Source organism: Oncorhynchus keta, chromosome 11 (assembly GCF_023373465.1).
Source record: "Oncorhynchus keta strain PuntledgeMale-10-30-2019 chromosome 11, Oket_V2, whole genome shotgun sequence".
Taxonomy (NCBI): Eukaryota; Metazoa; Chordata; class Actinopteri; order Salmoniformes; family Salmonidae; genus Oncorhynchus; species Oncorhynchus keta.
The window spans coordinates 3,346,673-3,372,982 of record NC_068431.1 but is presented as its reverse complement, the minus strand read 5'-3'; the positions used below and the strand labels follow the sequence as shown (position 1 = coordinate 3,372,982).

At 61.9% G+C, this 26,310-nt stretch overlaps 1 protein-coding gene across 50 annotated transcripts in view; it reads left to right on the top strand.

Annotated features, from left to right (window-relative positions):
• The window catches only part of LOC127933003 (serine/arginine-rich splicing factor 1B-like), a 41,657-nt gene that overhangs the window by 11,874 nt on the left and 3,473 nt on the right, over window positions 1–26,310 (top strand). Inside the window, exons 2-9 of one of the 50 annotated variants that reach the window (XM_052529127.1) lie at window positions 3,633–3,984; window positions 4,064–4,361; window positions 4,513–4,622; window positions 4,716–4,770; window positions 4,809–5,028; window positions 5,122–5,176; window positions 5,215–5,362; window positions 5,401–5,958. In XM_052529127.1, the coding sequence (XP_052385087.1) occupies window positions 3,635–3,984; window positions 4,064–4,361; window positions 4,513–4,622; window positions 4,716–4,770; window positions 4,809–5,028; window positions 5,122–5,176; window positions 5,215–5,362; window positions 5,401–5,958 (1,794 nt within the window). In that variant the 5' untranslated portion in view covers window positions 3,633–3,634. Of the gene's footprint in view, window positions 1–3,632; window positions 3,985–4,063; window positions 4,362–4,512; window positions 4,661–4,715; window positions 5,959–26,310 lie in introns of all 50 variants that reach the window. The other 49 variants (XM_052529128.1, XM_052529126.1, XM_052529131.1 and 46 more) reach the window with 49 other exon arrangements.

The following is a 26,310-nucleotide window of genomic DNA, read 5'->3' as shown; positions in this document are numbered from 1 at the left end:
GCTCGGAAACCAGATTGCATAGCGGAGAAGGTACTATGTGATTCAAAATGGTCAGTAATCTGTTTGTTAACTTGGCTTTCAAAGACCTTAGAGATGCAGGGTAGGATAGATATAGGTCTGTAGCAGTTTGGGTCTGGAGTGTCACCCCCTTTGAAGAGGGGGATGACCGCGGCAGCTTTCCAATCTTTGGGAATCTCAGACGATACGAAAGAGAGGTTGAGCAGGCTAGTAATAGGGCTTGTAACAATTTCGGCAGATAATTTTAGAAAGAGAGGGTCCAGACTGTCTAGCCCGGCTGACTGCGTTCATCCACCTCTGGCCTGCTCGCCTCCCTACCACTGAGGAAGTACAGTTCCCGCTCAGCCCAGTCAAAACTGTTCGCTGCTCTGGCCCCCCAATGGTGGAACAAACTCCCTCACGACGCCAGGACAGCGGAGTCAATCACCACCTTCCGGAGACACCTGAAACCCCACCTCTTTAAGGAATACCTAGGATAGGATAAGTAATCCTTCTCACCCCCCCCTAAAAGATTTAGATGCACTATTGTAAAGTGGCTGTTCCACTGGATGTCATAAGGTGAATGCACCAATTTGTAAGTCGCTCTGGATAAGAGCGTCTGCTAAATGACTTAAATGTAAATGTAAATTTGTAGGGTTCCAGATTTCTCCTTTACCACATTTTGTTGCGTTACAGCCTTATTCTAAAATGTATCAAATAAAACATTTTCATCAATCTACACACACTACCCCATAATGACAAAGTGAAAAACAGGTTATTAGATTTTTGCAAATTTAAACTGTCAACTGTGGGCCCTTTTATAGACGGGTGTGTGCTTTTCCAAATCGTGTCCAATCAATTGAATTTCCCACAGGTGGACTCCAAGTTGCAGAAACATCTCAAGGATGATAAATGGAAACAGGATGCACCTGAGCTCAATATCAAGTCTCATAGAAAAGGGTCTGAATACTTATCTAAATAAGGTGTTTCTGTTTTGCAAACATTTCTAAAAAAAAAAAAACTTTATGGGGTATGTTGATGTCATTATGGGGTATGGTGATGTCATTATGGGGTGTATGGTGATGTCATTATGGGGTATGGTGATGTCATTATGGGGTGTGGTGATGTCATGAGGTATGGTGATGTCATTATGGGGTGTATGGTGATGTCATTATGGGGTGTGTTGATGTCATTATGGGGTGTGGTGATGTCATTATGGGGTGTGGTGATGTCATTATGGGGTATGTTGATGTCATTATGGGGTATGTTGATGTCATTATGGGGTATGGTGATGTCATTATGGGGTGTGGTGATGTCATTATGGGGTGTGGTGATGTCATTATGGGGTATGTTGATGTCATTATGGGGTATGGTGATGTCATTATGGGGTGTGGTGATGCCATTATGGGGTGTGGTGATGTCATTATGGGGTATGTTGATGTCATTATGGGGTATGTTGATGTCATTATGGGGTGTGGTGATGTCATTATGGGGTGTGGTGATGTCATTATGGGGTGTGTTGATGTCATTATGGGGTATGGTGATGTCATTATGGGGTGTGGTGATGTCATTATGGGGTGTATGGTGATGTCATTATGGGGTGTGGTGATGTCATTATGGGGTGTGTGGTGATGTCATTATGGGGTGTATGGTGATGTCATTATGGGGTGTATGGTGATGTCATTATGGGGTGTATGGTGATGTCATTATGGGGTGTATGGTGATGTCATTATGGGGTGTATGGTGATGTCATTATGGGGTGTATGGTGATGTCATTATGGGGTGTGGTGATGTCATTATGGGGTGTATGGTGATGTCATTATGGGGTGTATGGTGATGTCATTATGGGGTGTATGGTGATGTCATTATGGGGTGTATGGTGATATCATTATGGGGTGTATGGTGATGTCATTATGGGGTGTATGGTGATGTCATTATGGGGTGTATGGTGATGTCATTATGGGGTATGTTGATGTCATTATGGGGTATGTTGATGTCATTATGGGGTATGGTGATGTCATTATGGGGTGTGGTGATGTCATTATGGGGTGTGGTGATGTCATTATGGGGTATGTTGATGTCATTATGGGGTATGGTGATGTCATTATGGGGTGTGGTGATGCCATTATGGGGTGTGGTGATGTCATTATGGGGTATGTTGATGTCATTATGGGGTATGTTGATGTCATTATGGGGTATGTTGATGTCATTATGGGGTATGTTGATGTCATTATGGGGTATGTTGATGTCATTATGGGGTGTGGTGATGTCATTATGGGGTGTGGTGATGTCATTATGGGGTGTGTTGATGTCATTATGGGGTATGGTGATGTCATTATGGGGTGTGGTGATGTCATTATGGGGTGTATGGTGATGTCATTATGGGGTGTGGTGATGTCATTATGGGGTGTATGGTGATGTCATTATGGGGTGTATGGTGATGTCATTATGGGGTGTATGGTGATGTCATTATGGGGTGTATGGTGATGTCATTATGGGGTGTATGGTGATGTCATTATGGGGTGTATGGTGATGTCATTATGGGGTGTATGGTGATGTCATTATGGGGTGTATGGTGATGTCATTATGGGGTGTATGGTGATATCATTATGGGGTGTATGGTGATGTCATTATGGGGTGTATGGTGATGTCATTATGGGGTGTATGGTGATGTCATTATGGGGTGTATGGTGATGTCATTATGGGGTGTATGGTGTGTAGTATGATGAGGAAAATGTTTTATTTGATCAATTTTAGAATAAGGCTGTAACGTAACAATGTGGAAAAGGGGAACAGGTCTGAATACTTTCGAATGCTTTTATTTGGGTTTCCAAGCATATGATTTGATGTTTCTTTAAGCCTGCAGCTAGTTACTTGAAATGAGACACATAATCGTACCAAAACATGTTTCAACAGTTGAATTCACTGGCAGAGATTGAAGGTGCCAACAAATGTTATAGTCATCATAAGAATGTTTTACTCCTCGGCGGGGCTCGATCAACTTCATGTTTTTGGCCATTGGCCCACCACCTACTGGTCCGGTCCACAGAGAGACTGGTGGTAAACTGGTCACCTACTGGTCCGGTCCACAGAGAGACTGGTGGTAAACTGGTCACCTACTGGTCCGGTCAACAGAGTAAAGCAGAAGAACACTGCTGCACTGCTGCTCAGCCACGGCTATATTCAACACCTGTGGAATGTCCTGTTCAGAAGAGCTTACGGTGCAGGCAGAGGGAAGTAGCTAACTGTGGAATGTCCTGTTCAGAAGAGCTTACGGTGCAGGCAGAGGGAAGTAGCTAACTGTGGAATGTCCTGTTCAGAGGAGCTTACGGTGCAGGCAGAGGGAAGTAGCTAACTGTGGAATGTCCTGTTCAGAGGAGCTTACGGTGCAGGCAGAGGGAAGTAGCTAACTGTGGAATGTCCTGTTCAGAGGAGCTTACGGTGCAGGCAGAGGGAAGTAGCTAACTGTGGAATGTCCTGTTCAGAAGAGCTTACGGTGCAGGCAGAGGGAAGTAGCTAACTGTGGAATGTCCTGTTCAGAGGAGCTTACGGTGCAGGCAGAGGGAAGTAGCTAACTGTGGAACAATCTCAACCTAACTGTCTGTGTGTGTCTATCTATTTTGTGTGTGTCCCAGGGATGCTGATGATGCGGTGCACGGTCGTGATGGTTATGACTACGATGGTTACCGTCTCCGGGTGGAGTTCCCCCGTAGTGGTCGTGGCGGGGGGAGAGGGGGGATGGGCGGTGGAAGGGGCGGTGGTGACGGTGGAGGACCCAGAGGAAGATATGGACCTCCATCACGACGCTCTGAGTACCGGGTCATCGTCTCCGGTCAGTGTGTGGCTTAGCTCTGTGTTTGTGTCTGGTTCGACTGTCTGCATGGTGGTCTCTCCCCTAGCGGTAGCTGGCGGGACCCTGTCTTTACTGTGCTGTCCTCCTCTCCAGGACTCCTCCTGTCTTTACTGTGCTGCTGTCCTCCTCTCCAGGTCTCCTCCTGTCTTTACTGTGCTGCTGTCCTCCTCTCCAGGACTCCTCCTGTCTTTACTGTGCTGCTGTCCTCTCCAGGTCTCCTCCTGTCTTTACTGTGCTGCTGTCCTCCTCTCCAGGACTCCTCCTGTCTTTACTGTGCTGCTGTCCTCCTCTCCAGGTCTCCTCCTGTCTTTACTGTGCTGCTGTCCTCCTCTCCAGGTCTCCTCCTGTCTTTACTGTGCTGCTGTCCTCCTCTCCAGGACTCCTCCTGTCTTTACTGTGCTGCTGTCCTCCTCTCCAGGTCTCCTCCTGTCTTTACTGTGCTGCTGTCCTCTCCAGGACTCCTCCTGTCTTTACTGTGTTGCCCCTCTACCACCTCCTCCTCCCTCTCCAGGTCTCCTCCTGTCTTTACTGTGCTGCTGTCCTCCTCTCCAGGTCTCCTCCTGTCTTTACTGTGTTGCCCCTCTACCACCTCCTCCTCCCTCTCCAGGTCTCCTCCTGTCTTTACTGTGTTGCCCCTCTACCACCTCCTCCTCCTTCTCCAGGTCTCCTCCTGTCTTTACTGTGTTGCCCCTCTACCACCTCCTCCTCCCTCTCCAGGTCTCCTCCTGTCTTTACTGTGTTGCCCCTCTACCACCTCCTCCTCCCTCTCCAGGTCTCCTCCTGTCTTTACTGTGCTGCTGTCCTCTCCAGGTCTCCTCCTGTTTTTACTGTGTTGCCCCTCTACCACCTCCTCCTCCCTCTCCAGGTCTCCTCCTGTCTTTACTGTGTTGCCCCTCTACCACCTCCTCCTCCCTCTCCAGGTCTCCTCCTGTCTTTACTGTGCTGCTGTCCTCTCCAGGTCTCCTCCTGTCTTTACTGTGTTGCCCCTCTACCACCTCCTCCTCCCTCTCCAGGTCTCCTCCTGTCTTTACTGTGTTGCCCCTCTACCACCTCCTCCTCCCTCTCCAGGTCTCCTCCTGTCTTTACTGTGTGGCCCCTCTACCACCTCCTCCTCCCTCTCCAGGTCTCCTCCTGTCTTTACTGTGTTGCCCCTCTACCACCTCCTCCTCCCTCTCCAGGTCTCCTCCTGTCTTTACTGTGCTGCTGTCCTCTCCAGGTCTCCTCCTGTCTTTACTGTGTTGCCCCTCTACCACCTCCTCCTCCCTCTCCAGGTCTCCTCCTGTCTTTACTGTGTTGCCCCTCTACCACCTCCTCCTCCCTCTCCAGGTCTCCTCCTGTCTTTACTGTGCTGCTGTCCTCTCCAGGTCTCCTCCTGTCTTTACTGTGTTGCCCCTCTACCACCTCCTCCTCCCTCTCCAGGTCTCCTCCTGTCTTTACTGTGCTGCTGTCCTCTCCAGGTCTCCTCCTGTCTTTACTGTGTTGCCCCTCTACCACCTCCTCCTCCCTCTCCAGGTCTCCTCCTGTCTTTACTGTGCTGCTGTCCTCTCCAGGTCTCCTCCTGTCTTTACTGTGTTGCCCCTCTACCACCTCCTCCTCCCTCTCCAGGTCTCCTCCTGTCTTTACTGTGTTGCCCCTCTACCACCTCCTCCTCCCTCTCCAGGTCTCCTCCTGTCTTTACTGTGTTGCCCCTCTACCACCTCCTCCTCCCTCTCCAGGTCTCCTCCTGTCTTTACTGTGTTGCCCCTCTACCACCTCCTCCTCCCTCTCCAGGTCTCCTCCTGTCTTTACTGTGTTGCCCCTCTACCACCTCCTCCTCCCTCTCCAGGTCTCCTCCTGTCTTTACTGTGTTGCCCCTCTACCACCTCCTCCTCCCTCTCCAGGTCTCCTCCTGTCTTTACTGTGTTGCCCCTCTACCACCTCCTCCTCCCTCTCCAGGTCTCCCCTCTAGTGGTAGCTGGCAGGACCTAAAGGACCACATGCGCGAGGCAGGTGATGTATGTTACGCTGACGTGTTCCGGGACGGTACCGGCGTGGTGGAGTTCGTACGCAAGGAGGACATGACCTACGCTGTCCGCAAGCTGGACAACACAAAGTTCCGCTCCCACGAGGTAGGTCAAGGGTTAGAGGTCAGGTTGGTCTGGAATCCAAGGAATAAGACTGGGTCTGTGTCCCAGAAGGCATCCTGTTCTCTAAATCAGGGATCATCAACAAATTACAAATCATTTGTAGTCTGTAAATTGACTGCAAGAAACACAAACCTATATTACATTTGGGTAACACTTTACTTGACACCCAGCATCATAACACTGTTATAACCATGTCAAATGTCATACCGGTTAACAGCTTGTCATAACCTGTTTATAATATGATCATAACACTGTTATAACCATGTCAAATGTCATACCGGTTAACAGCTTGTCATAACCTGTTTATAATATGATCATAACACTGTTATAACCATGTCAAATGTCATACCGGTTAACAGCTTGTCATAACCTGTTTATAATATGATCATAACACTGTTATAACCATGTCAAATGTCATACCGGTTAACAGCTTGTCATAACCTGTTTATAATATGATCATAACACTGTTATAACATATATTTAGGCCGTGACATACTACTGTACATGTCAGAAGTTTGGCCACACCTACTCATTCCAGGGTTTTTCTTTTATTTGGACTATTTTCTATTATTGTAGAAGAACTATGAAATAACACATGGAATCATGTAGTAACCAAAAAAAGTGTTAAAACTAAATATATTTTATGTATTTGAGATTCTTCAAATAGCCACCCTTTGCCTTGATGACAGCTTTGCACACTTGGCATTCTCTAAGTAGGCAAATATTTAGTAGGAAACTACTTTGCCGTTGTTATCATGTCGTCACATTTACTTTAGGCAGATGGCAATATTGTCAATGGCAAGCAAAGTTAGCCAAAAATAGCTAGCAATGTTAACATTAGCTAGCTAAAATCCAGTGTTTTCCCCCAAAATCTGAGCTAGCTAGCTAATGTTATTCTCCATCTCAAGTCAATCTGGCAACATCGAAATTATGACAAAAGATGTTCATACTTTTTTCTAAACAAAAATATATAAACAAAACCGTTTCAACGATTTTACTGAGTTACAGTTCATATCAGGAAATCAGTCAATTTAAATAAATCAATTAGGCCTTAATCCATGGATTTCACATGACTGGGGAGGAGCGTAGGCCCACCCACTGGGGAGGAGCGTAGGCCCACCCACTGGGGAGGAGCGTAGGCCCACCCACTGGGGAGGAGCGTAGGCCCACCCACTGGGGAGGAGCGTAGGCCCACCCACTGGGGAGGAGCGTAGGCCCACCCACTGGGGAGGAGCGTAGGCCCACCCACTGGGGAGGAGCGTAGGCCCACCCACTGGGGAGGAGCGTAGGCCCACCCACTGGGGAGGAGCGTAGGCCCACCCACTGGGGAGGAGCGTAGGCCCACCCACTGGGCAGGAGCGTAGGCCCACCCACTGGGGAGGAGCGTAGGCCCACCCACTGGAGAGGAGCGTAGGCCCACCCACTGGGGAGGAGCGTAGGCCCACCCACTGGGGAGGAGCGAGGCCCACCCACTGGGGAGGAGCGTTGCCATGGCTGGGCTGGAGGGGGCGTGGCCCCACCCACTGGGGAGGAGCGTAGGCCCACCCACTGGGGAGGAGCGAGGCCCACCCACTGGGGAGGAGCGTAGGCCCACCCACTGGGGAGGAGCGTAGGCCCACCCACTGGGGAGGAGCGTTGCCATGGCTGGGCTGGAGGGGCGTGGCCCCACCCACTGGGGAGGAGCGTAGGCCCACCCACTGGGGAGGAGGGGGCGTAGGGCCCACCCACTGGGGAGGAGTGTTGCCATGGCTGGGCTGGAGGGGCGTGGCCCCACCCACTGGGGAGGAGTGTTGCCATGACTGGGCAGGAGCGTAGGCCCACCCACTGGGGAGGAGCGTAGGCCCACCCACTGGGGAGGAGCGTAGGCCCACCCACTGGGGAGGAGCGTTGCCATGGCTGGGCTGGAGGGGGCGTGGCCCCACCCACTGGGGAGGAGCGTAGGCCCACCCACTGGGGAGGAGCGTAGGCCCACCCACTGGGGAGGAGCGTAGGCCCACCCACTGGGGAGGAGCGTAGGCCCACCCACTGGGGAGGAGCGTTGCCATGGCTGGGCTGGAGGGGCGTGGCCCCACCCACTGGGGAGGAGCGTAGGCCCACCCACTGGGGAGGAGGGGGCGTAGGCCCACCCACTGGGGAGGAGTGTTGCCATGGCTGGGCTGGGGGGCGTGGCCCCACCCACTGGGGAGGAGTGTTGCCATGACTGGGCAGGAGCGTAGGCCCACCCACTGGGGAGGAGTGTTGCCATGACTGGGCAGGAGCGTAGGCCCACCCACTGGGGAGGAGCGTAGGCCCACCCACTGGGGAGGAGCGTAGGCCCACCCACTGGGGAGGAGCGTAGGCCCACCCACTGGGGAGGAGCGTAGGCCCACCCACTGGGGAGGAGCGTAGGCCCACCCACTGGGGAGGAGCGTAGGCCCACCCACTGGGGAGGAGCGTAGGCCCACCCACTGGGGAGGAGCGTAGGCCCACCCACTGGGGAGGAGCGTAGGCCCACCCACTGGGGAGGAGCGTAGGCCCACCCACTGGGGAGGAGCGTTGCCATGGGTGGGCTGGAGGGAGCGTAGGCCCACCCACTGGGGAGGAGCGTTGCCATGGGTGGGCTGGAGGGAGCGTAGGCCCACCCACTGGGGAGGAGCGTTGCCATGGGTGGGCTGGAGGGAGCGTAGGCCCACCCACTGGGGAGGAGCGTAGGCCCACCCACTGGGGAGGAGCGTAGGCCCACCCACTGGGGAGGAGCGTAGCCATGACTGGGCAGGAGCGTAGCCATGACTGGGGAGGAGCGTAGCCATGACTGGGCAGGAGCGTAGCCATGACTGGGCAGGAGCGTAGCCATGACTGGGCAGGAGCGTAGCCATGACTGGGCAGGAGCGTAGCCATGACTGGGCAGGAGCGTAGCCATGACTGGGCAGGAGCGTAGCCATGACTGGGCAGGAGCGTAGCCATGACTGGGGAGGAGCGTAGCCATGACTGGGCAGGAGCGTAGCCATGACTGGGCAGGAGCGTAGCCATGACTGGGCAGGAGCGTAGCCATGACTGGGCAGGAGCGTAGCCATGACTGGGCAGGAGCGTAGCCATGACTGGGCAGGAGCGTAGCCATGACTGGGCAGGAGCGTAGCCATGACTGGGGAGGAGCGTAGCCATGACTGGGGAGGAGCGTAGCCATGACTGGGCAGGAGCGTAGCCATGACTGGGCAGGAGCGTAGCCATGACTGGGGAGGAGCGTAGCCATGACTGGGGAGGAGCGTAGCCATGACTGGGGAGGAGCATAGCCATGACTGGGCAGGAGCGTAGCCATGACTGGGGAGGAGCGTAGCCATGACTGGGGAGGAGCGTAGCCATGACTGGGGAGGAGCGTAGCCATGACTGGGGAGGAGCGTAGCCATGACTGGGCAGGAGCGTAGCCATGACTGGGCAGGAGCGTAGCCATGACTGGGCAGGAGCGTAGCCATGACTGGGGAGGAGCGTAGGCCCACCCACTGGGGAGGAGCGTAGGGCCCACCCACTGGGGAGGAGCGTAGGCCCACCCACTGGGGAGGAGCGTTGCCATGGGTGGGCTGGAGGGGGCGTAGGCCCACCCACTGGGGAGGAGCGTAGGCCCACCCACTGGGGAGGAGCGTAGCCATGACTGGGCAGGAGCGTAGCCATGACTGGGCAGGAGCGTAGCCATGACTGGGCAGGAGCGTAGCCATGACTGGGGAGGAGCGTAGCCATGACTGGGGAGGAGCGTAGCCATGACTGGGGAGGAGCGTAGCCATGACTGGGGAGGAGCGTAGCCATGACTGGGCAGGAGCGTAGCCATGACTGGGCAGGAGCGTAGCCATGACTGGGCAGGAGCGTAGCCATGACTGGGCAGGAGCGTAGCCATGACTGGGCAGGAGCGTAGCCATGACTGGGCAGGAGCGTAGCCATGACTGGGCAGGAGCGTAGCCATGACTGGGGAGGAGCGTAGCCATGACTGGGCAGGAGCGTAGGCCCACCCACTGGGGAGGAGCGTTGCCATGACTGGGCAGGAGCGTAGCCATGACTGGGCAGGAGCGTAGCCATGACTGGGGAGGAGCGTAGCCATGACTGGGCAGGAGCGTAGCCATGACTGGGCAGGAGCGTAGCCATGACTGGGGAGGAGCGTAGCCATGACTGGGCAGGAGCGTAGGCCCACCCACTGGGGAGGAGCGTAGCCATGACTGGGCAGGAGCGTAGCCATGACTGGGGAGGAGCGTAGCCATGACTGGGGAGGAGCGTAGGCCCACCCACTGGGGAGGAGCGTTGCCATGGCTGGGCTGGAGGGAGCGTAGGCCCACCCACTGGGGAGGAGCGTTGCCATGGCTGGGCTGGAGGAGCGAGGCCCACCCACTGGGAGGAGCGTTGCCATGGCTGGGCTGGAGGGAGCGTAGGCCCACCCACTGGGGAGGAGTGTTGCCATGGCTGGGCTGGAGGGGCGTAGGCCCACCCACTGGGGAGGAGCGTAGGCCCACCCACTGGGGAGGAGCGTAGGCCCACCCACTGGGAGGAGCGTAGCCATGACTGGGCAGGAGCGTAGCCATGACTGGGGAGGAGCGTAGCCATGACTGGGCAGGAGCGTAGCCATGACTGGGCAGGAGCGTAGCCATGACTGGGCAGGAGCGTAGCCATGACTGGGCAGGAGCGTAGCCATGACTGGGCAGGAGCGTAGCCATGACTGGGCAGGAGCGTAGCCATGACTGGGCAGGAGCGTAGCCATGACTGGGGAGGAGCGTAGCCATGACTGGGCAGGAGCGTAGCCATGACTGGGCAGGAGCGTAGCCATGACTGGGCAGGAGCGTAGCCATGACTGGGCAGGAGCGTAGCCATGACTGGGCAGGAGCGTAGCCATGACTGGGCAGGAGCGTAGCCATGACTGGGCAGGAGCGTAGCCATGACTGGGGAGGAGCGTAGCCATGACTGGGGAGGAGCGTAGCCATGACTGGGCAGGAGCGTAGCCATGACTGGGCAGGAGCGTAGCCATGACTGGGGAGGAGCGTAGCCATGACTGGGGAGGAGCGTAGCCATGACTGGGAGGAGCGTAGCCATGACTGGGCAGGAGCGTAGCCATGACTGGGGAGGAGCGTAGCCATGACTGGGGAGGAGCGTAGCCATGACTGGGGAGGAGCGTAGCCATGACTGGGAGGAGCGTAGCCATGACTGGGCAGGAGCGTAGCCATGACTGGGCAGGAGCGTAGCCATGACTGGGCAGGAGCGTAGCCATGACTGGGGAGGAGCGTAGGCCCACCCACTGGGGAGGAGCGTAGGCCCACCCACTGGGGAGGAGCGTAGGCCCACCCACTGGGGAGGAGCGTTGCCATGGGTGGGCTGGAGGGGCGTAGGCCCACCCACTGGGGAGGAGCGTAGGCCCACCCACTGGGAGGAGCGTAGCCATGACTGGGCAGGAGCGTAGCCATGACTGGGCAGGAGCGTAGCCATGACTGGGCAGGAGCGTAGCCATGACTGGGGAGGAGCGTAGCCATGACTGGGGAGGAGCGTAGCCATGACTGGGGAGGAGCGTAGCCATGACTGGGGAGGAGCGTAGCCATGACTGGGCAGGAGCGTAGCCATGACTGGGCAGGAGCGTAGCCATGACTGGGCAGGAGCGTAGCCATGACTGGGCAGGAGCGTAGCCATGACTGGGCAGGAGCGTAGCCATGACTGGGCAGGAGCGTAGCCATGACTGGGCAGGAGCGTAGCCATGACTGGGGAGGAGCGTAGCCATGACTGGGCAGGAGCGTAGGCCCACCCACTGGGGAGGAGCGTTGCCATGACTGGGCAGGAGCGTAGCCATGACTGGGCAGGAGCGTAGCCATGACTGGGGAGGAGCGTAGCCATGACTGGGCAGGAGCGTAGCCATGACTGGGCAGGAGCGTAGCCATGACTGGGGAGGAGCGTAGCCATGACTGGGCAGGAGCGTAGGCCCACCCACTGGGGAGGAGCGTAGCCATGACTGGGCAGGAGCGTAGCCATGACTGGGGAGGAGCGTAGCCATGACTGGGGAGGAGCGTAGGCCCACCCACTGGGGAGGAGCGTTGCCATGGCTGGGCTGGAGGGAGCGTAGGCCCACCCACTGGGGAGGAGCGTTGCCATGGCTGGGCTGGAGGGAGCGTAGGCCCACCCACTGGGGAGGAGTGTTGCCATGGCTGGGCTGGAGGGGGCGTAGGCCCACCCACTGGGGAGGAGCGTAGGCCCACCCACTGGGGAGGAGCGTAGGCCCACCCACTGGGGAGGAGCGTAGCCATGACTGGGCAGGAGCGTAGCCATGACTGGGGAGGAGCGTAGCCATGACTGGGCAGGAGCGTAGCCATGACTGGGCAGGAGCGTAGCCATGACTGGGCAGGAGCGTAGCCATGACTGGGCAGGAGCGTAGCCATGACTGGGCAGGAGCGTAGCCATGACTGGGCAGGAGCGTAGCCATGACTGGGCAGGAGCGTAGCCATGACTGGGGAGGAGCGTAGCCATGACTGGGCAGGAGCGTAGCCATGACTGGGCAGGAGCGTAGCCATGACTGGGCAGGAGCGTAGCCATGACTGGGCAGGAGCGTAGCCATGACTGGGCAGGAGCGTAGCCATGACTGGGCAGGAGCGTAGCCATGACTGGGCAGGAGCGTAGCCATGACTGGGGAGGAGCGTAGCCATGACTGGGGAGGAGCGTAGCCATGACTGGGCAGGAGCGTAGCCATGACTGGGCAGGAGCGTAGCCATGACTGGGGAGGAGCGTAGCCATGACTGGGGAGGAGCGTAGCCATGACTGGGGAGGAGCGTAGCCATGACTGGGCAGGAGCGTAGCCATGACTGGGGAGGAGCGTAGCCATGACTGGGGAGGAGCGTAGCCATGACTGGGGAGGAGCGTAGCCATGACTGGGGAGGAGCGTAGCCATGACTGGGCAGGAGCGTAGCCATGACTGGGCAGGAGCGTAGCCATGACTGGGCAGGAGCGTAGCCATGACTGGGGAGGAGCGTAGGCCCACCCACTGGGGAGGAGCGAGGGGCCCACCCACTGGGGAGGAGCGTAGGCCCACCCACTGGGGAGGAGGGAGCGTAGGCCCACCCACTGGGGAGGAGCGTAGGCCCACCCACTGGGGAGGAGCGTAGGCCCACCCACTGGGGAGGAGCGTAGGCCCACCCACTGGGGAGGAGCGTAGGCCCACCCACTGGGGAGGAGCGTAGGCCCACCCACTGGGGAGGAGCGTAGGCCCACCCACTGGGGAGGAGCGTAGGCCCACCCACTGGGGAGGAGCGTAGGCCCACCCACTGGGGAGGAGCGTAGGCCCACCCACTGGGAGGAGCGTAGGCCCACCCACTGGGAGGAGCGTTGCCATGGCTGGGCTGGAGGGAGCGTAGGCCCACCCACTGGGGAGGAGCGTTGCCATGGCTGGGCTGGAGGGAGCGTAGGCCCACCCACTGGGGAGGAGTGTTGCCATGGCTGGGCTGGAGGGGCGTAGGCCCACCCACTGGGGAGGAGCGTAGGCCCACCCACTGGGGAGGAGCGTAGGCCCACCCACTGGGGAGGAGCGTAGCCATGACTGGGCAGGAGCGTAGCCATGACTGGGGAGGAGCGTAGCCATGACTGGGCAGGAGCGTAGCCATGACTGGGCAGGAGCGTAGCCATGACTGGGCAGGAGCGTAGCCATGACTGGGCAGGAGCGTAGCCATGACTGGGCAGGAGCGTAGCCATGACTGGGCAGGAGCGTAGCCATGACTGGGCAGGAGCGTAGCCATGACTGGGGAGGAGCGTAGCCATGACTGGGCAGGAGCGTAGCCATGACTGGGCAGGAGCGTAGCCATGACTGGGCAGGAGCGTAGCCATGACTGGGCAGGAGCGTAGCCATGACTGGGCAGGAGCGTAGCCATGACTGGGCAGGAGCGTAGCCATGACTGGGCAGGAGCGTAGCCATGACTGGGGAGGAGCGTAGCCATGACTGGGGAGGAGCGTAGCCATGACTGGGCAGGAGCGTAGCCATGACTGGGCAGGAGCGTAGCCATGACTGGGGAGGAGCGTAGCCATGACTGGGGAGGAGCGTAGCCATGACTGGGGAGGAGCGTAGCCATGACTGGGCAGGAGCGTAGCCATGACTGGGGAGGAGCGTAGCCATGACTGGGGAGGAGCGTAGCCATGACTGGGGAGGAGCGTAGCCATGACTGGGGGAGGAGCGTAGCCATGACTGGGCAGGAGCGTAGCCATGACTGGGCAGGAGCGTAGCCATGACTGGGCAGGAGCGTAGCCATGACTGGGGAGGAGCGTAGGCCCACCCACTGGGGAGGAGCGTAGGCCCACCCACTGGGGAGGAGCGTAGGCCCACCCACTGGGGAGGAGCGTTGCCATGGGTGGGCTGGAGGGGCGTAGGCCCACCCACTGGGGAGGAGCGTAGGCCCACCCACTGGGGAGGAGCGTAGCCATGACTGGGCAGGAGCGTAGCCATGACTGGGCAGGAGCGTAGCCATGACTGGGCAGGAGCGTAGCCATGACTGGGGAGGAGCGTAGCCATGACTGGGGAGGAGCGTAGCCATGACTGGGGAGGAGCGTAGCCATGACTGGGGAGGAGCGTAGCCATGACTGGGCAGGAGCGTAGCCATGACTGGGCAGGAGCGTAGCCATGACTGGGCAGGAGCGTAGCCATGACTGGGCAGGAGCGTAGCCATGACTGGGCAGGAGCGTAGCCATGACTGGGCAGGAGCGTAGCCATGACTGGGCAGGAGCGTAGCCATGACTGGGGAGGAGCGTAGCCATGACTGGGCAGGAGCGTAGGCCCACCCACTGGGGAGGAGCGTTGCCATGACTGGGCAGGAGCGTAGCCATGACTGGGCAGGAGCGTAGCCATGACTGGGGAGGAGCGTAGCCATGACTGGGCAGGAGCGTAGCCATGACTGGGCAGGAGCGTAGCCATGACTGGGGAGGAGCGTAGCCATGACTGGGCAGGAGCGTAGGCCCACCCACTGGGGAGGAGCGTAGCCATGACTGGGCAGGAGCGTAGCCATGACTGGGGAGGAGCGTAGCCATGACTGGGGAGGAGCGTAGGCCCACCCACTGGGGAGGAGCGTTGCCATGGCTGGGCTGGAGGGAGCGTAGGCCCACCCACTGGGGAGGAGCGTTGCCATGGCTGGGCTGGAGGGAGCGTAGGCCCACCCACTGGGGAGGAGCGTTGCCATGGCTGGGCTGGAGGGAGCGTAGGCCCACCCACTGGGGAGGAGTGTTGCCATGGCTGGGCTGGAGGGGGCGTAGGCCCACCCACTGGGGAGGAGCGTAGGCCCACCCACTGGGGAGGAGCGTAGGCCCACCCACTGGGGAGGAGCGTAGCCATGACTGGGCAGGAGCGTAGCCATGACTGGGGAGGAGCGTAGCCATGACTGGGCAGGAGCGTAGCCATGACTGGGCAGGAGCGTAGCCATGACTGGGCAGGAGCGTAGCCATGACTGGGCAGGAGCGTAGCCATGACTGGGCAGGAGCGTAGCCATGACTGGGCAGGAGCGTAGCCATGACTGGGCAGGAGCGTAGCCATGACTGGGGAGGAGCGTAGCCATGACTGGGCAGGAGCGTAGCCATGACTGGGCAGGAGCGTAGCCATGACTGGGCAGGAGCGTAGCCATGACTGGGCAGGAGCGTAGCCATGACTGGGCAGGAGCGTAGCCATGACTGGGCAGGAGCGTAGCCATGACTGGGCAGGAGCGTAGCCATGACTGGGGAGGAGCGTAGCCATGACTGGGGAGGAGCGTAGCCATGACTGGGCAGGAGCGTAGCCATGACTGGGCAGGAGCGTAGCCATGACTGGGGAGGAGCGTAGCCATGACTGGGGAGGAGCGTAGCCATGACTGGGGAGGAGCGTAGCCATGACTGGGCAGGAGCGTAGCCATGACTGGGGAGGAGCGTAGCCATGACTGGGGGAGGAGCGTAGCCATGACTGGGGAGGAGCGTAGCCATGACTGGGGAGGAGCGTAGCCATGACTGGGCAGGAGCGTAGCCATGACTGGGCAGGAGCGTAGCCATGACTGGGCAGGAGCGTAGCCATGACTGGGGAGGAGCGTAGGCCCACCCACTGGGGAGGAGCGTAGGCCCACCCACTGGGGAGGAGCGTAGGCCCACCCACTGGGGAGGAGCGTTGCCATGGGTGGGCTGGAGGGGGCGTAGGCCCACCCACTGGGGAGGAGCGTAGGCCCACCCACTGGGGAGGAGCGTAGCCATGACTGGGCAGGAGCGTAGCCATGACTGGGCAGGAGCGTAGCCATGACTGGGCAGGAGCGTAGCCATGACTGGGGAGGAGCGTAGCCATGACTGGGGAGGAGCGTAGCCATGACTGGGGAGGAGCGTAGCCATGACTGGGGAGGAGCGTAGCCATGACTGGGCAGGAGCGTAGCCATGACTGGGCAGGAGCGTAGCCATGACTGGGCAGGAGCGTAGCCATGACTGGGCAGGAGCGTAGCCATGACTGGGCAGGAGCGTAGCCATGACTGGGCAGGAGCGTAGCCATGACTGGGCAGGAGCGTAGCCATGACTGGGGAGGAGCGTAGCCATGACTGGGCAGGAGCGTAGGCCCACCCACTGGGGAGGAGCGTTGCCATGACTGGGCAGGAGCGTAGCCATGACTGGGCAGGAGCGTAGCCATGACTGGGGAGGAGCGTAGCCATGACTGGGCAGGAGCGTAGCCATGACTGGGCAGGAGCGTAGCCATGACTGGGGAGGAGCGTAGCCATGACTGGGCAGGAGCGTAGGCCCACCCACTGGGGAGGAGCGTAGCCATGACTGGGCAGGAGCGTAGCCATGACTGGGGAGGAGCGTAGCCATGACTGGGGAGGAGCGTAGGCCCACCCACTGGGGAGGAGCGTTGCCATGGCTGGGCTGGAGGGAGCGTAGGCCCACCCACTGGGGAGGAGCGTTGCCATGGCTGGGCTGGAGGGAGCGTAGGCCCACCCACTGGGGAGGAGTGTTGCCATGGCTGGGCTGGAGGGGGCGTAGGCCCACCCACTGGGGAGGAGCGTAGGCCCACCCACTGGGGAGGAGCGTAGGCCCACCCACTGGGGAGGAGCGTAGCCATGACTGGGCAGGAGCGTAGCCATGACTGGGGAGGAGCGTAGCCATGACTGGGCAGGAGCGTAGCCATGACTGGGCAGGAGCGTAGCCATGACTGGGCAGGAGCGTAGCCATGACTGGGCAGGAGCGTAGCCATGACTGGGCAGGAGCGTAGCCATGACTGGGCAGGAGCGTAGCCATGACTGGGCAGGAGCGTAGCCATGACTGGGGAGGAGCGTAGCCATGACTGGGCAGGAGCGTAGCCATGACTGGGCAGGAGCGTAGCCATGACTGGGCAGGAGCGTAGCCATGACTGGGCAGGAGCGTAGCCATGACTGGGCAGGAGCGTAGCCATGACTGGGCAGGAGCGTAGCCATGACTGGGCAGGAGCGTAGCCATGACTGGGGAGGAGCGTAGCCATGACTGGGGAGGAGCGTAGCCATGACTGGGCAGGAGCGTAGCCATGACTGGGCAGGAGCGTAGCCATGACTGGGGAGGAGCGTAGCCATGACTGGGGAGGAGCGTAGCCATGACTGGGGAGGAGCGTAGCCATGACTGGGCAGGAGCGTAGCCATGACTGGGGAGGAGCGTAGCCATGACTGGGGAGGAGCGTAGCCATGACTGGGGAGGAGCGTAGCCATGACTGGGGAGGAGCGTAGCCATGACTGGGCAGGAGCGTAGCCATGACTGGGCAGGAGCGTAGCCATGACTGGGCAGGAGCGTAGCCATGACTGGGGAGGAGCGTAGGCCCACCCACTGGGGAGGAGCGTAGGCCCACCCACTGGGGAGGAGCGTAGGCCCACCCACTGGGGAGGAGCGTTGCCATGGGTGGGCTGGAGGGGCGAGGCCCACCCACTGGGGAGGAGCGTAGGCCCACCCACTGGGGAGGAGCGTAGCCATGACTGGGCAGGAGCGTAGCCATGACTGGGCAGGAGCGTAGCCATGACTGGGCAGGAGCGTAGCCATGACTGGGCAGGAGCGTAGCCATGACTGGGGAGGAGCGTAGCCATGACTGGGGAGGAGCGTAGCCATGACTGGGGAGGAGCGTAGCCATGACTGGGGAGGAGCGTAGCCATGACTGGGCAGGAGCGTAGCCATGACTGGGCAGGAGCGTAGCCATGACTGGGCAGGAGCGTAGCCATGACTGGGCAGGAGCGTAGCCATGACTGGGCAGGAGCGTAGCCATGACTGGGCAGGAGCGTAGCCATGACTGGGCAGGAGCGTAGCCATGACTGGGGAGGAGCGTAGCCATGACTGGGCAGGAGCGTAGCCATGACTGGGCAGGAGCGTAGCCATGACTGGGCAGGAGCGTAGCCATGACTGGGCAGGAGCGTAGCCATGACTGGGCAGGAGCGTAGCCATGACTGGGGAGGAGCGTAGCCATGACTGGGCAGGAGCGTAGCCATGACTGGGCAGGAGCGTAGCCATGACTGGGCAGGAGCGTAGCCATGACTGGGCAGGAGCGTAGCCATGACTGGGGAGGAGCGTAGCCATGACTGGGCAGGAGCGTAGCCATGACTGGGCAGGAGCGTAGCCATGACTGGGCAGGAGCGTAGCCATGACTGGGCAGGAGCGTAGCCATGACTGGGCAGGAGCGTAGCCATGACTGGGCAGGAGCGTAGCCATGACTGGGGAGGAGCGTAGCCATGACTGGGCAGGAGCGTAGCCATGACTGGGCAGGAGCGTAGCCATGACTGGGCAGGAGCGTAGCCATGACTGGGCAGGAGCGTAGCCATGACTGGGCAGGAGCGTAGCCATGACTGGGCAGGAGCGTAGCCATGACTGGGCAGGAGCGTAGCCATGACTGGGGAGGAGCGTAGCCATGACTGGGGAGGAGCGTAGCCATGACTGGGCAGGAGCGTAGCCATGACTGGGCAGGAGCGTAGCCATGACTGGGGAGGAGCGTAGCCATGACTGGGGAGGAGCGTAGCCATGACTGGGGAGGAGCGTAGCCATGACTGGGCAGGAGCGTAGCCATGACTGGGGAGGAGCGTAGCCATGACTGGGGAGGAGCGTAGCCATGACTGGGGAGGAGCGTAGCCATGACTGGGGAGGAGCGTAGCCATGACTGGGCAGGAGCGTAGCCATGACTGGGCAGGAGCGTAGCCATGACTGGGCAGGAGCGTAGCCATGACTGGGGAGGAGCGTAGGCCCACCCACTGGGGAGGAGCGTAGGCCCACCCACTGGGGAGGAGCGTAGGCCCACCCACTGGGGAGGAGCGTTGCCATGGGTGGGCTGGAGGGGGCGTAGGCCCACCCACTGGGGAGGAGCGTAGGCCCACCCACTGGGGAGGAGCGTAGCCATGACTGGGCAGGAGCGTAGCCATGACTGGGCAGGAGCGTAGCCATGACTGGGCAGGAGCGTAGCCATGACTGGGGAGGAGCGTAGCCATGACTGGGGAGGAGCGTAGCCATGACTGGGGAGGAGCGTAGCCATGACTGGGGAGGAGCGTAGCCATGACTGGGCAGGAGCGTAGCCATGACTGGGCAGGAGCGTAGCCATGACTGGGCAGGAGCGTAGCCATGACTGGGCAGGAGCGTAGCCATGACTGGGCAGGAGCGTAGCCATGACTGGGCAGGAGCGTAGCCATGACTGGGCAGGAGCGTAGCCATGACTGGGGAGGAGCGTAGCCATGACTGGGCAGGAGCGTAGCCATGACTGGGCAGGAGCGTAGCCATGACTGGGCAGGAGCGTAGCCATGACTGGGCAGGAGCGTAGCCATGACTGGGCAGGAGCGTAGCCATGACTGGGCAGGAGCGTAGCCATGACTGGGCAGGAGCGTAGCCATGACTGGGGAGGAGCGTAGCCATGACTGGGGAGGAGCGTAGCCATGACTGGGCAGGAGCGTAGCCATGACTGGGCAGGAGCGTAGCCATGACTGGGGAGGAGCGTAGCCATGACTGGGGAGGAGCGTAGCCATGACTGGGGAGGAGCGTAGCCATGACTGGGCAGGAGCGTAGCCATGACTGGGGAGGAGCGTAGCCATGACTGGGGGGAGCCAGGAGCGTAGCCATGACTGGGGAGGAGCGTAGCCATGACTGGGGAGGAGCGTAGCCATGACTGGGGAGGAGCGTAGCCATGACTGGGCAGGAGCGTAGCCATGACTGGGCAGGAGCGTAGCCATGACTGGGGAGGAGCGTAGCCATGACTGGGGAGGAGCGTAGCCATGACTGGGGAGGAGCGTAGCCATGACTGGGGAGGAGCGTAGCCATGACTGGGCAGGAGCGTAGCCATGACTGGGCAGGAGCGTAGCCATGACTGGGCAGGAGCGTAGCCATGACTGGGCAGGAGCGTAGCCATGACTGGGGAGGAGCGTAGCCATGACTGGGGAGGAGCGTAGCCATGACTGGGGAGGAGCGTAGCCATGACTGGGCAGGAGCGTAGCCATGACTGGGCAGGAGCGTAGCCATGACTGGGCAGGAGCGTAGCCATGACTGGGCAGGAGCGTAGCCATGACTGGGCAGGAGCGTAGCCATGACTGGGCAGGAGCGTAGCCATGACTGGGCAGGAGCGTAGCCATGACTGGGCAGGAGCGTAGCCATGACTGGGGAGGAGCGTAGCCATGACTGGGCAGGAGCGTAGCCATGACTGGGCAGGAGCGTAGCCATGACTGGGCAGGAGCGTAGCCATGACTGGGCAGGAGCGTAGCCATGACTGGGCAGGAGCGTAGCCATGACTGGGGAGGAGCGTAGCCATGACTGGGGAGGAGCGTAGCCATGACTGGGCAGGAGCGTAGCCATGACTGGGCAGGAGCGTAGCCATGACTGGGGAGGAGCGTAGCCATGACTGGGGAGGAGCGTAGCCATGACTGGGGAGGAGCGTAGCCATGACTGGGGAGGAGCGTAGCCATGACTGGGCAGGAGCGTAGCCATGACTGGGGAGGAGCGTAGCCATGACTGGGGAGGAGCGTAGCCATGACTGGGGAGGAGCGTAGCCATGACTGGGGAGGAGCGTAGCCATGACTGGGGAGGAGCGTAGCCATGACTGGGCAGGAGCGTAGCCATGACTGGGCAGGAGCGTAGCCATGACTGGGGAGGAGCGTAGCCATGACTGGGGAGGAGCGTAGCCATGACTGGGGAGGAGCGTAGCCATGACTGGGGAGGAGCGTAGCCATGACTGGGCAGGAGCGTAGCCATGACTGGGCAGGAGCGTAGCCATGACTGGGCAGGAGCGTAGCCATGACTGGGCAGGAGCGTAGCCATGACTGGGGAGGAGCGTAGCCATGACTGGGGAGGAGCGTAGCCATGACTGGGGAGGAGCGTAGCCATGACTGGGCAGGAGCGTAGCCATGACTGGGCAGGAGCGTAGCCATGACTGGGCAGGAGCGTAGCCATGACTGGGCAGGAGCGTAGCCATGACTGGGCAGGAGCGTAGCCATGACTGGGCAGGAGCGTAGCCATGACTGGGCAGGAGCGTAGCCATGACTGGGCAGGAGCGTAGCCATGACTGGGGAGGAGCGTAGCCATGACTGGGCAGGAGCGTAGCCATGACTGGGCAGGAGCGTAGCCATGACTGGGCAGGAGCGTAGCCATGACTGGGCAGGAGCGTAGCCATGACTGGGCAGGAGCGTAGCCATGACTGGGCAGGAGCGTAGCCATGACTGGGAGGAGCGTAGCCATGACTGGGGAGGAGCGTAGCCATGACTGGGGAGGAGCGTAGCCATGACTGGGCAGGAGCGTAGCCATGACTGGGCAGGAGCGTAGCCATGACTGGGCAGGAGCGTAGCCATGACTGGGCAGGAGCGTAGCCATGACTGGGCAGGAGCGTAGCCATGTGGGCAGGAGCGTAGCCATGACTGGGCAGGAGCGTAGCCATGACTGGGCAGGAGCGTAGCCATGACTGGGCAGGAGCGTAGCCATGACTGGGAGGAGCGTAGCCATGACTGGGCAGGAGCGTAGCCATGACTGGGCAGGAGCGTAGCCATGACTGGGCAGGAGCGTAGCCATGACTGGGCAGGAGCGTAGCCATGACTGGGCAGGAGCGTAGCCATGACTGGGCAGGAGCGTAGCCATGACTGGGCAGGAGCGTAGCCATGACTGGGCAGGAGCGTAGCCATGACTGGGCAGGAGCGTAGCCATGACTGGGCAGGAGCGTAGCCATGACTGGGCAGGAGCGTAGCCATGACTGGGCAGGAGCGTAGCCATGACTGGGCAGGAGCGTAGCCATGACTGGGCAGGAGCGTAGCCATGACTGGGCAGGAGCGTAGCCATGACTGGGCAGGAGCGTAGCCATGACTGGGCAGGAGCGTAGCCATGACTGGGCAGGAGCGTAGCCATGACTGGGCAGGAGCGTAGCCATGACTGGGCAGGAGCGTAGCCATGACTGGGGAGGAGCGTAGCCATGACTGGGCAGGAGCGTAGCCATGACTGGGCAGGAGCGTAGCCATGACTGGGCAGGAGCGTAGCCATGACTGGGCAGGAGCGTAGCCATGACTGGGCAGGAGCGTAGCCATGACTGGGCAGGAGCGTAGCCATGACTGGGCAGGAGCGTAGCCATGACTGGGCAGGAGCGTAGCCATGACTGGGCAGGAGCGTAGCCATGACTGGGCAGGAGCGTAGCCATGACTGGGCAGGAGCGTAGCCATGACTGGGCAGGAGCGTAGCCATGACTGGGCAGGAGCGTAGCCATGACTGGGCAGGAGCGTAGCCATGACTGGGGGAGGAGCGTAGCCATGACTGGGCAGGAGCGTAGCCATGACTGGGCAGGAGCGTAGCCATGACTGGGCAGGAGCGTAGCCATGACTGGGCAGGAGCGTAGCCATGACTGGGCAGGAGCGTAGCCATGACTGGGCAGGAGCGTAGCCATGACTGGGCAGGAGCGTAGCCATGACTGGGCAGGAGCGTAGCCATGACTGGGCAGGAGCGTAGCCATGACTGGGCAGGAGCGTAGCCATGACTGGGCAGGAGCGTAGCCATGACTGGGCAGGAGCGTAGCCATGACTGGGCAGGAGCGTAGCCATGACTGGGCAGGAGCGTAGGCCCACCCACTGGGGAGGAGCGTGGCTGGGCCCACCCACTGGGGAGGAGCGTTGCCATGGCTGGGCTGGAGGGGGGCGTGGGCTGGGGGGGGGGCCCACCCACTGGGCTGGGAGCGTAGGCCCACCCACTGGGGAGGAGCGTTGCCATGGCTGGGCTGGGGGGCGTGGGCTGGAGGGGCCATGGCTGGCCCACCCACTGGGGAGAGGAGCGTTGCCATGGCTGGGCTGGGGGCGTAGGCCCACCCACTGGGCAGGAGCGTAGGCCCACCCACTGGGGAGGAGCGTTGCCATGGCTGGGCTGGAGGGGGCGTAGGCCCACCCACTGGGGGCAGGAGCGTAGGCCCACCCACTGGGGAGGAGCGTTGCCATGGCTGGGCTGGGGGCGTGGGCCCACCCACTGGGGAGGAGTGTTGCCATGGGTGGGCTGGGGGCGTGGCCCCACCCACTGGGGAGGAGTGTTGCCATGGGTGGGCTGGGGGTGGCCCCACCCACTGGGGAGGAGTGTTGCCATGGGTGGGCTGGGGGGCGTAGGCCCACCCACTGGGGAGGAGCGTTGCCATGGCTGGGCTGGGCTGGGGAGGGGGCATGGCTGGGCTGGGGGCGTGGGCCCACCCACTGGGGAGGAGTGTTGCCATGGCTGGGCTGGAGGGGGCGTAGGCCCACCCACTGGGGAGGAGCGTTGCCATGGCTGGGCTTGGGGGGGCGTGGGCCCACCCACTGGGGAGGAGCGTGGGCCCACCCACTGGGGAGGAGCGTTGCCATGGCTGGGCTGGAGGGGGCGTGGGCCCACCCACTGGGGAGGAGCGTTGCCATGGCTGGGCTGGAGGGGGCGTGGGCCCACCCACTGGGGAGGAGCGTTGCCATGGCTGGGCTGGAGGGGGCGTGGGCCCACCCACTGGGGAGGAGCGTTGCCATGGCTGGGCTGGGGGGGCGTGGGCCCACCCACTGGGGAGGAGTGTTGCCATGGCTGGGCTTGGGGGGGCGTAGGCCCACCCACTGGGGAGGAGCGTTGCCATGGCTGGGCTTGGGGGGGCGTGGGCCCACCCACTGGGGAGGAGTGTTGCCATGGCTGGGCTGGAGGGGGCGTGGGCCCACCCACTGGGGAGGAGTGTTGCCATGGCTGGGCTGGAGGGGGCGTGGGCCCACCCACTGGGGAGGAGCGTTGCCATGGCTGGGCTGGGGGGGGCGTGGGCCCACCCACTGGGGAGGAGCGTTGCCATGGCTGGGCTGGAGGGGGCGTGGGCCCACCCACTGGGGAGGAGTGTTGCCATGGCTGGGCTGGAGGGGGCGTAGGCCCACCCACTGGGGAGGAGCGTTGCCATGGCTGGGCTTGGGGGGGCGTGGGCCCACCCACTGGGGAGGAGCGTTGCCATGGCTGGGCTGGGGGGGGCGTGGGCCCACCCACTGGGGAGGAGTGTTGCCATGGCTGGGCTGGGGGGGGCGTGGGCCCACCCACTGGGGAGGAGCGTTGCCATGGCTGGGCTGGGGGGGGCGTGGGCCCACCCACTGGGGAGGAGTGTTGCCATGGCTGGCTGGGGCGTGGCTGCCATGGCTGGGCTGGAGGGGGCGTGGGCCCACCCACTGGGGGGAGGCCATGGCTGGGCGTTGCCATGGCTGGGCTGGAGGGGCGTAGGCCCACCCACTGGGGAGGAGCGTTGCCATGGGTGGGCTGGAGGGGGCGTGGCCCACCCACTGGGGAGGAGTGTTGCCCCACCCACTGGGGGGAGGAGCGTTGCCATGGGTGGGCTGGAGGGGGCGGGCCCACCCACTGGGGAGGAGGCCATGGGTGGGCTGGGGGCGTGGGCCCCACCCACTGGGAGGAGCGTTGCCATGGGTGGGCTGGAGGGGCGCCCACCCACTGGGCTGGAGGAGCGGCCCCACCCACTGGGGAGGAGCGTTGCCATGGGTGGGCTGGAGGGGGCGTAGGCCCACCCCACGTTGCCACTGGGGGAGGGCGTTGCCCCACCCACTGGGGAGGAGCGTTGCCATGGGTGGGCTGGAGGGGGCGTAGGCCCACCCACACCCACTGGGGAGGAGCGTTGCCATGGGTGGGCTGGAGGGGGCGTAGGCCCACCCACTGGGAGGAGCGTTGCATGGGTGGGCTGGAGGGGGCGTAGGCCCACCCACTGGGAGGGCGTTGCCATGGGTGGGCTGGGGGGGCTGGGCTGGAGGGCGTAGGCCCACCCCAGCGTTGCCCCCCACTGGGAGGAGCGTTGCCATGGGTGGGCTGGGGGGCGTAGGCCCACCCACTGGGGAGGAGCGTTGCCCCACCCACTGGGGAGGAGCGTTGCCATGGGTGGGCTGGAGGGGGAGGCCCACCCACTGGGGAGGGCGTTGCCCCACCCACTGGGGAGGAGCGTTGCCATGGGTGGGCTGGAGGGGGGCACTGGGGAGGGCCCACCCACTGGGGAGGAGCGTTGCCATGGGTGGGCTGGGGGCAGGCCCACCCACTGGGGAGGAGCGTTGCCCCACCCACTGGGGGAGGAGCGTTGCCATGGGTGGGCTGGAGGGGCGTAGGCCCACCCACTGGGGCCCCACCCACTGGGGGAGCGTTGCCATGGGTGGGCTGGAGGGGGGCCCACCCACTGGGGAGGAGGCCCCACCCACTGGGGAGGAGCGTTGCCATGGGTGGGCTGGAGGGGGGGCGTGGGCCCACCCACTGGGGAGGCCATGGGTGGGCGTTGCCCCACCCACTGGGGAGGAGCGTTGCCATGGGGGTGGGCTGGAGGGGGGCGTGGGCCCACCCACTGGGGCCCCACCCCACTGGGGAGGAGCGTTGCCATGGGTGGGCTGGGGGGCGCGAGGCCCACCCACTGGGGAGGAGCGTTGCCCCACCCACTGGGTGGGCTGGGGGCGTGGGCCCACCCACTGGGGAGGAGCGTTGCCATGGGTGGGCTGGAGGGGCGTTGGCCCACCCACTGGGGAGGAGCGTTGCCCCACCCACTGGGGAGGAGCGTTGCCATGGGTGGGCTGGAGGGGGCGCCCACCCACTGGGGAGGGCGGCCCACCCACTGGGGGAGGAGCGTTGCCCCACCCACTGGGGAAGAGCGTTGCCATGGGTGGGCTGGAGGGGGCGTAGGCCCACCCACTGGGGAGGAGCGTTGCCCCACCCACTGGGGAGGAGCGTTGCCATGGGTGGGCTGGAGGGGGCGTAGGCCCACCCACTGGGGAGGAGCGTTGCCCCACCCACTGGGGAGGAGCGTTGCCATGGGTGGGCTGGGGGGCGTGGGCCCACCCACTGGGGAGGAGCGTTGCCCCACCCACTGGGGAAGAGCGTTGCCATGGGTGGGCTGGGGGCGTAGGCCCACCCACTGGGGAGGAGCGTTGCCCCACCCACTGGGGAAGAGCGTTG